At 39.5% G+C, this 17,611-nt stretch overlaps 1 protein-coding gene across 1 annotated transcript; it reads right to left on the reverse strand.

Moving 5' to 3' along the window:
• Positions 1-381: 381 nt before the first annotated feature.
• Positions 382-16,796, reverse strand: LOC306889384 (myosin-IIIb). Its single transcript, XM_079448257.1, has 27 exons — positions 16,697-16,796; positions 13,798-13,900; positions 13,517-13,673; positions 11,864-11,966; positions 11,517-11,642; positions 10,498-10,606; positions 10,259-10,375; positions 9,738-9,838; positions 9,566-9,652; positions 8,893-8,958; positions 8,600-8,713; positions 8,401-8,512; positions 8,140-8,183; positions 7,277-7,339; positions 6,997-7,116; positions 5,720-5,805; positions 5,517-5,564; positions 4,897-4,944; positions 4,676-4,767; positions 4,161-4,331; positions 3,947-4,077; positions 3,630-3,829; positions 3,055-3,144; positions 1,670-1,835; positions 1,261-1,584; positions 709-778; positions 382-585 (listed from the first exon to the last, which is right to left on the reverse strand). Exons 1-27 carry the CDS (start codon positions 16,742-16,744, stop codon positions 578-580), a joined length of 2,904 nt encoding a protein of 967 aa, XP_079304383.1. The 5' UTR covers positions 16,745-16,796; the 3' UTR covers positions 382-577.
• Between the last annotated feature and the right edge of the window lie 815 nt (positions 16,797-17,611).

A 17,611-nucleotide genomic window follows, 5' to 3' on the forward strand; every position in this document is an offset into this window, starting at 1 on the left:
GTTTAAGAAGATACAAAAATGCCATAAATCAAAGATCACATCACAACAGGTAGGCCTAGATTACTTTGTACATTTTGCTCTGAAATGACGAGTCAAGCTGTAGTAAGAATTACCTTGAACAGCGCTGAAGGTGATGGAGTGTAAAATCCCGAGCACTAGCAGATCCACTGGAAGCGTCTGTATCAACCTTTGACTGAGAATCCTGTGAGAGACCGACTTTACAGTATATGTGTGCTGTTAAAGCTCCTCCTTAAGGCCACAGGAGAAGATTTAGTGTGCGTGTCAGGCTCCAATAAAAAAACATGACCGTTCATGTAAACTCCATGTTAGTCAGATTTGACCCTTTTAATTCTGGCATTCAAAAGCAAAATAAGAGGCCTGTGGTGTAAAACGCTGTTTATTTAATAACATAAAACATTAACATAAATTACAAGTTAAATAGAAATACATAAAATAACAACCAATGAGACCGATGTCAATTAAGTTAAAAATCTTGATTACAATTTACAATCAAATAAAAAAAAAGGAACGAACGAAACAAAATGAATAGCAGCATCAAGAACACGTGTCCGACGTGTCACGCATCTGAAACATGAAAATACCCAGTGTCATTAAACAGACACCAAAAGTTTACACTCATACAACAACTTGCTTTTTATTTCTAGCGAGAGCATTTTATGGGATACATCAAACAGTTCAAACACTCACCGGTCCTCTTCCACGACGTCACAGGCTTGCTGGAGGGGACATGGATGTGTTCCTGACTCTGCTGAAAGTCCTGAGAAAGACATGAGAGGGAAGGTACGTCAACGCCTTTGTTAAATCACAGACCAAACTGAAGTGATCAATCGTTCAACATGTGCTTCTGTTTGGAAAAGCCAGGAAGAAAGCATTCCCTTAGTCTTTTCAGATCGCTGCGAGCTGCCCTGCGATTGACAGTGTTTGTATAACGGCACATTTCTTAACAGTCTCTAAACTGAAACTCAAGCTAACCTGGATTTGTGATCGATCTGGTTGGCATTTGCAAAAAATGTTGCCTGTGGGTGGTTGCCAGGGTGTGTTCGCTAAGGAGTTCTAGATGTATTTGTGTTGTTCGGTGTGGTTGCTAGGCCATCGCTAGGATGGTTGCGTCAAAAAACCTTTGTGAAGGTCTTACGTACCGATAAATAAAGCACAACTTGTGTTTAATGAGAATGACAGGTTTCGAATAAACCATCTAGAAACGACATCTTGAGTTTACATCACGCGTTTGTTTGTCACCTGTTGGATCTGCTGGATTTCCCTCATGGCCAGTCTGATGGACGGGTAGAGTCTCGGGAACGGTCGGCTCTCGTGATCATTATCCTTGCGTTCAATCTCTGCAGCCTCAGCCCGTCGTCGCCTGTCAGAGATACGCTTCAGCACAGGGGGTTTGTGTCCCTCGGTGCTCGAGTTTTGCCCCGGAGGCAGGAAGAGTCTCTGTAGCTGTAAGTGGATTTTACTTGAACCCGTGTCCTGATGTTCCTCCTCTGCATCGTTGTTCTCCACTAAAGCGACTGATGAAGCGCCTCTGAGCTCTTCGTAGTCGGACTCGTGTTCACTTGTCTGATAGGTGGACAAACATGAAACGATAAATGTAAAAAAAATCATGTTTTGTATCGGCTAATGGGTGATTGGCAAACAGACTCACCTGACCACAGGGCGCTGTGAGAAGCTCCATGAAGGGTTTGATGCCCACCTGAGTGTGACACTGAACCAGATCCAAGAGAGAGGAGTGAGCCCGGTCCTCCCCGAGGATCACATACTTCCCATTGGTTTGAACCTCCACCATGTAGTGACGGCAGCGATCAAAACCCCTTTAACATTCAAGCAACATCAGCACTCGGGTCGGTTCTGATCGTAATAGAAACTAAAAATCATCATGGTTTTCTTGCATCGTTGGTTTATTGATTTCCATGTGAACATGTTTGTATGAAGGCTGTGATGTATATTTTCAAAACAATTCATGCTAATGATATTATCACGACATCTATGGAGTGTTTTTAAAAATGAATGAATAATGCCATCACTGCAATCTCCCTTGTTTTGAGTTCCTTTTCTTCGCCCAATAAATGGCACTCACAATACAAGTGTTTGGGAGAAAGAGAGGGAGTTTGTAACCATTGTGGCTCTCGCTGTGGTTTATCGTACTCCTAAATCAAAAAAGGACTTCGCAAACTTCTTAGGCGACGTTGTTCTTAGATATGACATGAGTGTTGAAATCCCCACGATCAAAAGTCTGTTTGTTGTGAGCAAAACGCCCTCAGTGTTTCTGATCATATGCCTGTTATGTTCACTTGCCTGCTTCCAAAGGAGGTTTCAAAGACTAGGAGGTTACCGCACCAGACTCATTTTTTCAGCTAGTGATGATTTTTCTGTGCATTACTAAAAGGCTCGTCTTATGTACAATCTTGATTCCACCTCAAATGTAGATGAGCATATTATGCTGTGAAACTCAATCTGCAATGATATCTTGAACTCTGTGGCTCCATTGAGAGAAAAACGACAAAAATCCAAATCTGAACCCTGGTGAAATAGCACCAGTCAAGATCTCAGACGTTCATGTCGCAGAGCTGAACGGAAGTGGAAAAAGATAAATTACAGGTGTCCTTTAAATGCTACGAGAGTCATTAAATTGGGTATCAAAATCTGATATTATAGCAAAAAACGGTTATAAATCCAACTAGCGTTGTTTATTTTAATGCATCACCTGCGGTATGTGACAGCTTTTAAGTTTCCTACAGACAAAATAGTTGACACTCGTTGCGGGTGCCATCTTCTGCAGGGAATCATTCAGCGCTAGCCTCACGATAGATGGCCAGCAGCTAGCCGTGAGTGTACATCGGTTGTACACTCGTTCTTATGATGCATCATGGGATCGAAGGAGTACACTCAATAGTGTCCACGATGTATTCGGACAACACTAAAAATGGATATCCCCTCAAATAGTGTGCTATATTAGTGTATGGGGGCTAATTCGGACACAGCCTTAGTGCACAATATTTTGGCATACAGAAAGTATTCAGCGTTACTCACCTGTAGGTGAGGGTATAGCCCTCCCGACTTTGACCAACACGCACCAAAAAGCATCCGAGAGGTTTATTGATCAAAAGATCTTCTGCTTGTCTGAGAAAGCAAAGTTACACATTTACATTTATAAAGCCACAGAAAAATTAAGAGACCAAATACAGAAATACTATTTATAGAAAGATGATTTTTGTCTTGTTCTGTGAAATAGTGACAATGACTCCCAAACGTGCCAAAATAATAAAAGGCGTAATGTCCGCAAATCTTGAATGTTGCAAAGAAAACAATGTCATATTCATATTTAACCACAAGACTTATGTTTTCGCATTTTTTAGGATCGGTTAAAACATTTATACATGATAGACTAAACCATTTCTTTCACTAGTTTCAAGTCTTTCACATTACTATTGCTTGACGTCATGTCATTCCTGAAGTTTGTTTCGGTTGAAATTGAACAGACAGTGGACTGAATCCCACAAAATATGCAGAAATGCTTGTTGAAGAACTGGAGAGGTCTCTTCATTTTTCTGAGGCTGTATATATAAACATATTAAATAGGGTCCATTGGAATGAATCAGTCAAACCTTCTTGTGATCATCCCGTGGAACCAGCTGGGGAATTCTCCATCTCTTGCCAGCTTACGCACTTGTGTCTCTTTAAACCAGCGGATGGTGTTGGTCTTTTTCAAGTGCTTTTCTTTAATGCGCTCTTCATTTATTGGCTGAAGCACCAGAGAAACGTCCAGATGAACATTCTCATTGAGTTCATTATCAAACGGAGTCGCCTGTCAAGAAGATAAAACAAATATAACCTTGAGCACCACACTTCAGGTCAACGCAAAACAGTTACATCAAAGAAATACATGTGGATCAATCTGAGAACGGAGTAACGTGCAGGTCACCTCAAACAGTTTGCTGCGAGGTCGTGGCACAGGTGCCATGTGTTGGGCTTTGATGAGGCTGTTCAGCACCGAGCGCGGTCTCGGCTGAGGCTTGTTCTTCCTCGGCAGAGGGACCGGTGGAAACGCCGGGCCTGAAAACACAAAAAAGCACGAACACATGATCTTCATGTCAAGCTGGGTTTGAACACAAGAGGTCAAGAACAGTATTTCTTACGCTGGTTCTCCTGCTCCACCTCCAGACGTCTCCTCTCCTCCTCTTCCTCCAGCAGCTTACATCTCCTTTCGTCTTCCTCTCGCTCCTCTTTCTGCCGTTGCGCCTGTCGCTGTCGTCGTATCTCTGCTATCAGAACCAAATACTTCCTTCTGCAGATCCTCATGCGGTAATCTGCACGAGACGTCACATGTTTACCAGAATTGTTAAATGGGGTCAACACAGTACCCGTCCTCTCAGAACATTGAAAAATCCTCCTTCAGATATTATACACATCAGGCCTGCAACACAGCACGCTTGTTTCATGAGTAACCTCCTTCCATCTCATTATGAAGCAGGTGAAATTCCTGATCACGTCTGTACATGTCCTGACGGTGTTTCTGTTTGATGGTCTGACAGGCGCTTGCGGCACAGCAATATAATCTGTGAGCCAAGACTATTCACGCAAGCCTTCCTGGAACTCTTCAATACGCCCGATGTCATTAAAGCAAAAACAAACAGGTGTAATTGTAACTCACTCTTTTGAATGACTACAGCTGCCCGGCCCATCCTCTCCAGCACACGGGCCAATTCCTCCTGATGCCAGTACTTGAAAAACAACCGTGATAATCTGAAAGAGAAACGAAGGAGAAGGCGTTATCAGCATTCCAGGTATCACATTGAAAAACATCTCCAGCCTAACAGTCAGCAAACGTAATGAAACGATGATAGATTCTGTGTTTGCATGTTCCAAACATACCCACATTTCCAGCCAGACAGCTCGGTGCTCTTCAGGATGGATACACAACTAAAACCAATAAGACAACAAGACACATTTACGTAAACATCATGTGATGTCATTGAAATGTGCAGTAGCGGTGCAGAAAAGCTTCACTATGAAGGTGCATGCAGCCATATTTCTCCAGACTCAAATTATAGCGTTATTACCCTTACAAAATAAGTATACTTCAAGCTCATTTTGTTAAGTACACTTAATAAGTGATCCTAAAGGTATACTTTTAAATAGTACATTTTGAGTATACAAGTTTACTGAAACTACAATAAAGGTGAACTTACAGTTTACTAGTTTAATACTTGTTGCACATTTGGTTTAGGAAAGTATACATCAATGTACACTTACAGTGAAGTTTTTTTCATTGTATATGACTATACACAACAACAGGTCAACTACGTTTCTGTTAGTCGACTGCAAGTATAAAGTCAAGTATACTTAGTGTCAATTAAAATACGCTCTTGAGAAGTGCATGAAAAGTAGACTGAAAGTATGCGCTCTTATCTTATGTTAAAAAGAAGCACACTGAGAGATTTATTGATTGAATGACTTTGTGCACACAACATTATTATAAGAGGTGATCAAACCTTTCTTTGTCCAGCGGGAGATTTGGTTTCACCAGCAGAATGTTATACCTGCAGGACACAGATGTGATTACGTTGCAATCTTAAGCGATACAGTACGCATTTCAGTTTCTTTGGAGGTTGAACCCATGTTCATCCTCTAGCATTTAAGCTACAGGCCAGAGATGTGATGATTTTGTAAGAGATTGTCTGACTGTCACACGCACCTCTCAACAAACTCACTGAAGGTCGGACGCCATGAGAAACCGTCTCGCCGGATACGAATGGTTTCCAACAGGCCGTTATACCTCAGCTGAGGAGACCGAAGAGGAGAATGTAAATACAACTGCACCAAACTGTATATGTTCTAATGACCACAAGGTGTCAGTGTTGTACAAAGTTGCTTCGCCTTTAACACTACTGCCAACAAACTTGTGAAAGTGTACTTTTCTTTGAGGGCCAGATTCCAAAAGTATAAATAGGATGCAGGCAAGTTTTTTTTACCATATCCTCATTTCTTCTGTTATTTATTGCATTTTGTTCCTTTTATACTGTTTTTGTTGCTGTTACTTATAGGTCATATATTAAAACTGCATCCAGTATTTTTGCCTTTTCATGATGTTTAATTAAAAAGGATATGTCCTTTTAGTTTCATTTTATATTCCATGATGCATTTGTTGAAATAAAATTGCTGTTAATTCACTCCCCCCCCAGTCCCCAGTGCATTCAAGATGTGGGTCACATTGTTTTCAAGAAATTATTAATAAAGATATTTAGTTGAATAATGTCAAATCACTGAAAGTAGAAACACCAATACATTCAGCACAAAAGTTATCCCTGCCTCTTTTGACTGGCGTCTTATATAAAGCGAATCAAATGATCTGTGCAAGAAACGCTATAATCGCACCTTTGTATGAATCCAATGGCATTCATGTGCCTCACACAAGTAAATATAGCCGTTTAAATCCGACCTAATGAACGCAGTAATAAACACAACACAGTTTTTCTGCTTTCTTAGACCACCGTTTATGTAGTGTACCCTTCTGGCAGTTACTTTCAAGGGCACAAGATGCATTGTGGGACGCGACCTATTGCATGCTCAAACCCGTTGCCTGTGGCTGTTGATTGCCGGTTATAAAGGTTACAAATAACATTAGAACCTTTATTTAACCAGGAAGTCTCATTTTGGACTTAGGCTTTATTGGACCTCAGTGTATCGTTGTGAGCCGCGAGAATTACTTTTGTATTTTGTAATACCAAACATCGGAGACATTTCTCAAAATGTTCCACAAAAGAAAGAGACATGTGGAGGTTTCAAACAACATGGGGGTGAATAAATGATGAAAGAATTTGTATTTTTGGGTGAATTATCCTGTAAACCAAGCATTTGGTCTTCACTGTGGAAAATTAGAGGCCGGATAAGTTTGTGGCCGGAAAGCAGCAGAGTTCTGCTGCGTGTACTGATGAGACCTGAATGAGACCCTGATGAGATCTCCAGCCGTACCTGATCCATGACCAGTTGGCTGTCCAGCTCATCGGGCTGTTTGCTTCTGTTGGGTTTGATGCACCGCACAAAATGTGGACTGGCCGCAAACATCTTCTCCATAAGAACAGCCAGAGAATGCTACACAGAACACAACGCTGTTAGTTTCCGCTCCAAATATAAACACAACGTGTCTGATATTCACATACGTTACATATGCACACATTCATTTAGATGCGTGTGTGTACTTTTAATCACAACAATAATGGCCTATGGGTTTTTTTTTTCAAATATGGTTTACCTTGAATTGTGCCCCAACAGATTGTTTCCTGGTCGAGTTGAAGTTGTCTTCTGAAACTTGTAGCTGAAATCAGCACAAAGGTAAAACAGGTCACGTGACGTTACAATGTGACATTTGACACAGCTTTAATGATTTCCTTTCTATACATGCACCAGAATCAAAGTTTCTAAGACGATTACAATTTCTTGTTTGCCTTTTTTAGTTATATTTGCTTTAGAATTAAAAATAAAATGACTTATTTCAAATATCAGTCACTGTATACACATGTAAAGGGTGATTCTGGTTCTCCTGAAGGTCTCAAAAATGATAATTGTGTGAGAAAATGATTATTTTTTAACTTATTTAGCAAAACTGAAATCCAAACAAACCCATAAGAACTCTGAATTAAAATCATATCTCATTGTTTCTGAAATGTGTCATTAATACTAGTTGTTTCATAATATTTTATAATGAGACATGCAAGAATCTGATTTAAAGATTTAGCGTTATCAATATTAGAATTTAGCGCTCCTGAGTTTGTTTTGCTTTTAATTTGACAAAATAAGCAAAACATTTCGGGAATAACAGACGTATGATTCATATTTCTAAACTTAATTTGTGTTTGACTAAAGAAAGGTCGTATACAGAGCTGGAAACTAGGCTATGGATAGATATCCAGCACAAAATGTAGAGGTTTTCCATCTTTAATACGGGAAATAACTCCCAAACACAATGCACATTTAATATATAAATAAAGTCGCATTTTTGGACATACAAATGTCTATAACAAATGTCCCCAACCAAATAAATAGAAGCTGTGTCCTGCACTGCTCATTTTATGCAAAATTGTGGGACAAACTTCCTTTAATAAAAATCATCTCTACCTTGGCCTTCCGTGGCATTAGTGTCCCTGTCCGAGAGATCGTGGCTGAAAAACACCAAACAGATTTGTAACACAAGCATCGCCTACATTTTAATATCGCAATAAAATCCCGCAAGTTCTGATGTTCAAACTGACGTGAAACAGCCAACCCGTATGCAAATGTGTTCACATGACGCTGTGGTTCAATCAGAGCCGCTTCTGATTTCAGATAACCACAGATGTCAGATCAGATTGCAACGCTCAGATTGATAGAGTGACAAACCGGCGAAGAGAACGCTGAGCAGAGGAGTCACGCTGTTGATGAAGAGCTCCCGGATGTTGGCCGGAATCGTGTCTCTGTTCTTCTCCAGAAAACCGATGCCGTTGTATTGCACCTGAACACAGCACAGAAACACTCTTTATACAGGAAGAACACGGGGGAATTCTTCTGGAATGATGATACAGGTGTTGTGTGATCTCACCTTCCCAGCGTAATGCACAATAGTGAAGAGAGGGGTGTGGCTTCTCACCACCTCGAAGTTGGGAGCCGCTTTAAATTTGCTGTTTAGCTTGTCGACAAAGTCTCTGTCAGTGGCCTGTGGGTGTAGATTACACATGACCTTGAATATCTTCATGAATGAGCGTCTGTTTAACGGCTTGTCTGGCATGTTGATGAGGTGATGCATTAGTCAGCAGGTTATCACAAATAGCATTTTTCTCCGTTATCGTGCAGAACTCATTGTATATTTTTGAGCATTTTTGGCATCATTTGTACCTGAGGAAAGGCGCTTTGTTCGTCCAGCAGCGAGAGAATCCCGATAGGTTTGGTGAGGAATAAATCCTAAACACAGAAACAGAAGTTTAAGTGACTTTACACATGTTATCTGAACATTAATGTCATTTTATATTAGGGCTCAACAGGAAACGCTGAGGGTTTCCAGCAGAATGTGACATACATTTAACTCAACACAGACCTGTAATTACAGAGCAGAGTTCATATTTACAGAGCCCAGAAATCTCTTGTGTGGACAAAAGTGTTTGCATTACAACATGATCTACTTCAGGAATAACAGCATTCTTTCTGCAGGAAGTCCTTTTCTTTAAAAGGAGAGAAGTACCAAATTGTGTTTGAATGATAATGATAATTACGTTTCAAAATGGTCATTTAGTGCATTAAGGCACCGTTTTTTAAGCCAAGAGAATGTCATACACAAGACTGATATGAAGGGAAATGATTGCCATTTATTTCCAGCTGTGCAGAAAGCTAAAGGATTTGAGTCCGTGTCCTCCACTCTCAGCCCATACGGTGTTTGAGATTTACCACACAACCGCCTGCCAAACTCAGAGCTCGGGTGTATTTTTGGAGTTGGACAGAAGGGAAAAAGAAAAAAGTTGGAGAGAGTACAAGATAATCACAGAGAGCAAACGTAGACAGAAATGTTCAGTACCAGTATGGGTTTGTTGTCCTTGTAGACTATGGTCTCCCATTCGATACCTTCCTGTTTGTACTCCTTCTGTTCCATCAGAAAAATGTGCTAGAGGAAAATCAAACAGTGTCAACATGAAGCACTGCAGAATGTGTCGTTTATATAGTCATTGAACGAACGACGACCAGCGTACATGGTTGAAGAAATACTGGAGTTGTTCGTTGGCGAGATTAATGCAGAGCTGCTCGAATCGGTTCACCGCAAAGTTCTCGAAACCGAAGATGTCCAGGATTCCTGTAAATACAGACACGAGCCTTAAACATCAATTCAGGAATTTTGTTTTCCATTCAACTTTTTCACAGATTTTTCATCCAGCTTAAAAGAAAAATTTCAGATAAATGCCAAACAAGGTATTTTGAGGAAACTGTCTCATTTTTCAGACTTCCTTCTCCTACGGAACACAGAAGATGATATTTTGAAGAATGTTGGTGACTTAACAACATTAAATCGCATTGACGTCCATTGTATGTACAAAACCACACATTTCCCAAAAGATCGTCTTTTGTGTTCCACAGAAGAAAGAGTCACATACAAGTTTACAACAACATGAGGGTGAATAAATGACAGCGTTTTGTGTCTGAGTGAACTATACCTTTAACAAGCCATAAAGTGTTCAGATTCAGAACATGAAAGTTCATGAATTTTCATGTTTACCGATTTCATTCAGCTCAACATCAGCGTCGACTTGAGGAGCGAGCAGTTCATTGATCTTACTGACGATCCAGCCGAACACCCGACCGTACGCAACTTTGGCAATCGAGTCTCTGGCATCTGAAATAAATGTCAACAGCTATATTTAGAAAGCGCCAGGTGTGAAAAACACATAAAAAAGTGTCTTTAAGCTAGCGCCTTCAGACAGATGTGAAACTGTGTTCACACTTCATCCGTCGTACCCTCGGCCTGCTGCTGGTTGTGCAGTCTCTGGATGGCCTCTCCTCTCGTCACAGATGTTGTGCTTGTCAAACACTTCAATAAATCCTCCTCCTGAACACCAAACTGACCCTGCGTCACACCACCACACACATGTAAATCGGTTTTGTGTTGCATGACGTGATTTAGCCGAGCAGAACATGTTCCTGAATCATCACACGAGCTGATCCTAGAACATCCAGCAATTCAAATGAACCATTCAGATTTTGTGGGTTGTTTTATAAGGTTAGGCCACACGGCTCGAATATTTGTTTCATTTACCAACAGGGGTGTAACGATACATAAAGCTGCCATTAGAACAATGACTAGTCAAACATAAACTATAGCAACAAAAACACAAATGTCTCACCGTAAAGGTCACATAAACGTAAGTGTGCACAGATGCTGGGGGGCATTTGTGTACACGGTTACAACAAAACAAACATCCAAATCTAAACCTCTTGACAAGTTAAAGGATGATTCTACACTTTCAATAAGATCTGATACGCTCACATGAGTGACAAAATTAATTAAATGACAACTTATATCACTTATAGGCCGACCTGATTGAGTCTAAACATAGCTGTGTGACCTTTCTCTGCACAGTGTGTCTTATCGTAAAAGCCCAGATGAGACCGGGTCCTTCAGTTTGCCCTTAAAAGAGTTTCTTTGTGTGTGAGTGAGTCATAATTCATCTGGGACGGTAGAGGTGATGCAGTGACAAAACAACCAGTCACCTCCTGAGAAACAGTCCTGCAACCCAGACGTGTGTGTGTGTGTGTGTGTGTGTGAAGAGCCGGCTGACTAGATCTTGACCTGCTTGAGAGTCTGGGTTGCTTGACCACATAGTACCATGTACCCACCCACACAGACATATGCACAAAACCAATTTAGAACACCTTAGAAACCAGCTTGAAAACCCTAGCAACCCATAAGAACACCGTAACGGTGTGAGGTTTAAACATGATCGTTTTCACACTTCTTAGCTGAGCAGGAAACTCACAGCAGTCGCCTTCAGCCATCCGCGCGATGCCTCAGACACCTTCAGAACGTCACTATCTGTCGTTTCAAACGCAATGTTTCCCAAAGACAGGATTCCTGCCAGAATGGTCATCATGTCCACCTTCTCCTGCAAACCAGAGGGAGTGAAAGTTCAAGCGAAGGAACCCTTTAACGAAAACGTGGTCATCGTATTGCGGTGATGTCATCGAGGACTGGGCTTGCGTTTCAAACAAATGTATATTTTTGGTGTACTTACTTTTTCATTTCTGACATAAGTAACTACATTATAGTCTAGATTATGGTATATTATCATTTCATGAATGAGCACAGAGAAGCTCCTTTTATTACCTGCTCTTCGAATCCCACCATGTCCATGGCATTACACACTTCAGAATATTTCGCACGCCAGTTCTGCACCCCGTCTTCCTGCCCGAACCTGCCGTTTAAATACCTGACAAACAGAGAGAAAGAAATATACGGCTATTACACACACCTTCAGGCAGCTTTGCATATAATCTATACACACTGCAAAAAAGGTTGTCAGGCTTCTTGTGGTTGCACTTCTGTAAAAATACAAGAAACTTGTAAGCAACTTCGCAGTTTCAAACTGTGAAAAACACCAAATGGAAAAATACACACTTTATGCATTACGGCATACAGAGTTTTAAACGACATATTTCACAGACAAGTTTTGTATATTTTACAAATATCTTAACAGGGTATTTTATTAACTGATAAATACAATCTGAAAATAGTCTTTGTACCTTAAAATATACAGTTAACCGCAATAATACAAGTGTTAAAATGGACAACCACAACCAAAGATCAATATCCCATGTGGCCTTTCCACAGAGAGTCATAGACACCATGAGGGTAGTGACATTAAAATCATATAAATAAATAAACAACATAAATCTCCCTAATATACATAAGTGATAATAATGGAAACCTCCTTTTGATGTATTTATTGCGATTTGTATTTTACACTTTCAAAAAACAATTATAACAAGATTTTATATTAAAGGAATGAGTCTACTCTTGTTGAATTTACCGTGTATGGTATGTGTATATTTCATATGTATGAAATATGTCAATATAAAATGTACATTTTATATTATATTACAATAAAACTAAAATGTAATGTTTCGTTAAAACCAATTAATCATTACAAATTATGACTCTTTTACATTGTAAACAACAAGAAACATTTTCGATCAAGTCAACATGTTGTTTGGCTTATTTACAAGCTGTTAACATACTATAAAATCCTAATATTATATCTGACTCGCGTTAACTGAATATTCTCCGACGTTTTGTTTTTATAAGTGGTCGTAGGCTACTACCCCTGCCCTGAACATGCATACACACAAAGGTGCGCAGTGGTGAAGTGTTTACGAGGGTTGGGAATTGTTTTCACTTTAGTTTTCTGTATATATACACATAGGATCATGGTTATTCTGATTATTACCATTTGTGATACCAGAGTTGAACTACATTATGGTTAAACTGATGTAACCATAATGAAATTATGGTTAATTTGTGGTTCCTGTGCTCTTAAATGCAAATACTATAGTTAAACTATGCTTACTATAATTAAAATAGTGTTCATTTTCATAAGGGTTTTTTATTGAGATATCAGCAGATCACACAACGCATGTACTTTTCTGAAAATATGCACAGAGGAATTAAAATGTTTTAATTCCTAACCCTAACCCTAATCTCAAGTATCCCGATCCGATCCTAGCCAAATTGGATTTTCGATTTTTACGAGCCTATAAAAAAGTCTACGCAACCTCTGATCTGTGTGATCAGATGAGTCGATTATGACTCAGATTTTAGAGACGGTGTCATTTGTCACCTGACAAAGATTCGGCTCAACCTTTCACACAATGAACACAAATAGCTGCACAAGACGGCACACCCCCAAAACAAATGAATCTCTGAGACACATCACAAACACGTCGATCATCCTGTTTCACAACAGCGACATCGTAGACTCACCGGTAGCGCCTGGGATCCAAAAGCCCGTACATCTCTTTATCCTCAGCAGAGATCCCGGCCAACATGAAGTAGAAGATGTGAAAGTTCTGTTCGCCATCGTCCTGATGAACCACGCGAGATTTCTCCAGGAGATACTCGTTGATTTTGGCTCCTTTGACTGGAAGGATGTAGAACGTTAAATGTTAATGTTTGATCAAAGGTAAATGAATTATAGGTCAAGAACACACCCAGGATTTTGATCCCAGCGTTTATCATTACTGTCCGTCATAAACGCTACAAACCTGAAGAGTTCTGGAAGCGGAGCTGAATGTATTTCCCGAAGCGACTGCTGTTGTCATTCATGACCGTCTGAGCGTTTCCAAAAGCCTCTAGAAGAGGATTCACCTAAACACAAGCACACGCGATTATGATTCTTTTACACATCATCTAAACACAAGACTGCATAACAAAGCATCATAGATGTGTATAAATCACAAAAAACTGAATAAAGTTACCGCCTCATGAACACAGAAACATCAGCATCTTAAGAGAGAATTATGATTTAGAAACATCTTGAGACTTCACACGTGTCTCTTTGGGATTTCAGAACAGATCTCAATGTCTTCAAAGTCACCATGAAATTAAACCGTGTTTAACACAGTGTTGAGTGATTATTATAAATTGTTTATCTACGCATACCATTCTTTTTTAATAACAATACCTATCCCACTCTCAACAACAACTCTTCACCACATGACGTGCGCAACAAAAAAGAGGAAGGACTACTATTCTGACGGTCCAATGGCCAGGTATTTTTACCCCTCTCCTCCCGGCTCAATTTACAACAAACCAATCAAAAAGGGAATGGAAACCAAAACATTTTTTTCATATTTCAAAAGCCGTTTCACTCAGATAAACATCACGAACCGGAAAATAAGTCAATCGCAACTTCTGTTTTATGATGACTTTAACTTCTTCCAAGACCAAAGAGCTAAACTGTCCACAAAAACAGTGTCAACCTAAGAAGAGTTTGGTTCCAAAATGGGATAAAAACATGTTTTTTTTATCATATTCTCATGTCTTTATTGCGTTTTATTGTGTTAGCTGTATTTTTATTTATATGGCTTAAATTAAAACAAACCAACTACAGTTTGATTGATAGTATGCACAACAAAAATGGAGTTATCTCATTTTGGAACCAAACTCTTCATTTCTTTCTTCTGTATTCCTTTTGTTTAAGTTGATACTTTAATGAAACATAACTGAGATATTCTGTAAATGGTTGGAGCCAAAAGAGAGCAAAATGCACCGCGATAAAAGTTTCCTCTGGGGATCTCAGGAAAATGTTTTGTTTTGACTCCTGGAAATCCTGCAAGCAGTCAGTCTACTTGAGGGACTGAGAATGATGACACACACACACACACACACACAAACAGATACACAGAGTTGCACGCACAGACACACACACACACACACATATATATATATATATATATATATAGAGAGAGAGAGAAACATAGTCACACATAAAGAGACACACAAATACACAGATACACTGTATCACACACAAACAAAAATCCAACAAACAGTGTGTGGAAATATTTTCAACAGAATATATACATCAAGATAAACTGTTTGAGAAACAGGATGTGTGATGTATTTACAGCAGGTGATGCTGATGAAGCAGGAAACAAAACCATCAACTCCATTTCATCATATGTGAAGGAGTTTAACACCATCCAGACTCTCTTAAATCCCACCAGCAGGAGACCACCGAGGTCACTTCTTAAAGTTCCTCAGATATCATGTCTCTCTGCGAGACGCTGGTGAGAAATGAGAAACTCTTCTAACATTTCAACTCTTCCAACAGAGTTGGTTCATGATAGTGTTGTGTAATGTTTTTCTTGAGCGGCTCGCTGGTGTAAGTTTAGGGTAAGACTAGCTGTTCGATCGACCCATGGCGGATGAGGGAAGTGTTTTTGCAATTCAATTCTGCATTAAAAAGACGCATTCAGAGTTTGATGTGGACTGTGACACTAAAAAGAACGTTACACAAAACTTTCTACACATCCTCATTTCTAAAAGTGTTGTGTAATCAAATTGTGGAATTAAAGGTGTGTGACCTTGACGTCTTGAAATGTTTACGATCATGAAGATTTAAAAAACTCAGTGTGACCATGGCATCGTGGAAATGTTCATTGCGTAAAACAAACAGGATGATCGTTATCATACCGCGTCAGAAATACTCATTTAAAGATGGTGAAATACTGCAATCCTAAAAATACTGAGCCACAGAACCAGGAAATACCGAAGTATGAATTAAGCAACAAACAAAAACTCATCTTCCGAATTACAATTCAAATGTGGACTTTTTAACAACTAAGCACTGTGTGTTTTAAATGTAATACGATCATTTTCTGAATGAAAGTTTTTATATTCTTTACACAAATCTTTAGTTTAGAGACGGGTCAACCTTCCAAAAACAAAGCATGCACACATCAAATCAAACACCCCATTGGCCCTTGCACTTGATTTTTACATAAAAATATCTGTCATGTGTTATTTGTTATTATTGCACGCTTGGAATGCTTGATTCTGATTGGCCAGTTGCGTCATTTGCAGGTTCGTTATTCCCAGATAACAACATCTCAGAACTAATAACGCACGGTAACCCGGATGCAGCAAATCATTTTGACAGGTTTCTTTTTACAAATGAAAAAATAAATAAATGTCTTTTAATAACATATGATATTATATTTACAAGAGATTAAACCAAATTGCCTGTTCGTGACATATGAACAACGTTTCGTATCTTAAACCGAAAGTAAACAGGAATGTCTGCATTCAGAAAAAATGAGAAAATCAAATATTTCAAAAAATGTTCTCATGTGGCAAGCAGTCGTGTAATAAGCGGGATAATGTACAAGCAGTCAGCACTGTCGGGGTTTATTTCTGCGATAACAACCGGCTGCCTGTACCCTATTGATCCTTACATGTCAGGAACCACACACACACTGCACAAAAACACAAGACTGCCGTTTGAAAGGCCGGGGAGCAGTTTCCATTTCCATAAATTAAGCAGGCGACCTGAATACGGTGGCATCTGAACACAAATGCAGTCATTGATCTTGTAATCTGTGCACAGCAGGTGGTTTCATTCAAATGAACGCTGGTCTGACCGATGTCGTGTGAGTCACATACCTGAAGGATCTGCCGTTCCAGCTGCGAGTTGGCCTTACACAGCTCCATGATGTGTCTCAACAGCAGTTTGGTGCTTTCCGTTTTACCCGCTCCGCTCTCACCACTGTGACACAAACCATCAGAGAAATGATTACAGCCCAACAAACATAAGACAGTGGCACAGAAGAGCATCAACTGCAGAAACCGGCCTTTTCACACCAAAATCATTTTGAATCATTTATTTTTAAGCACATTTTGCTTGATTGTTAACATTGATGTTTCAGCAACAAAATCAAATGATATCCTAAGAAAGTGAGGGCCACAACTCTTGTGGGGTGTTCTGGTTCCGGCTGACGGACCCCAAAAATAGCCAAGCTCAGGTTTGTGTGATATTCATCAATGGAGATTCAAGGGGTTTAGTTAAAAACTAGCTAGAAAAATCCCGAACCCTAATGTTACAACCGAGTGATACTGCTTCAAACTCAGTTTCTTTCCACATTCTGACAATAATTGATAGATTTTCTTTGATATTTTTACATTTGCTTTAGGAAAATGAAAAAAAAGAGATACACAGATACTTCATTTCTCCACCGATACCGATACCAGAGTGATATTTGACGATAAAAATCGCTTTGGTGTTTATATTAATTGGCATTATCTTTTACTTTTTTTATTTGACAGGATCTCGGCTCTGTCCATCCGCTTGTTTTATTTGATGATCATTTATTTTATCGACAGATACCGATTATTGGCCGATCTATCGATGTCCTTTTACCCCAAGTTAAAAAAAATCAAGATTTACATACAACAGCTATGTTTACTTAACATTTTTAGTGCAAAAACACACAGCAAAATCTGGTCGAACTGTCAGGTCAGACGTAACGGGTAAGAAAACTCTTAATTTTCAAAAATATGTGATATTCACGATCCATCGAA

This window comes from Barbatula barbatula (assembly GCF_947034865.1).
Source record: "Barbatula barbatula genome assembly, chromosome: 24".
NCBI classification, from domain to species: domain Eukaryota; kingdom Metazoa; phylum Chordata; class Actinopteri; order Cypriniformes; family Nemacheilidae; genus Barbatula; species Barbatula barbatula.

Excerpts from the sequence above, each read along its gene's own strand:
- LOC306889384 (XM_079448257.1), bottom strand. The coding sequence starts at position 16,744 with ATGGAGCTGTGTAAGGCCAACTCGCAGCTGGAACGGCAGATCCTTCAG. Across the intron at positions 13,674-13,797 it reads CCGCTTCCAGAACTCTTCAG|TCAAAGGAGCCAAAATCAAC; the intron begins GTTTGTAGCGTT and ends ACATCCTTCCAG. Across the intron at positions 8,513-8,599 it reads TTGTGCATTACGCTGGGAAG|GTGCAATACAACGGCATCGG; the intron begins GTGAGATCACAC and ends TGCTGTGTTCAG.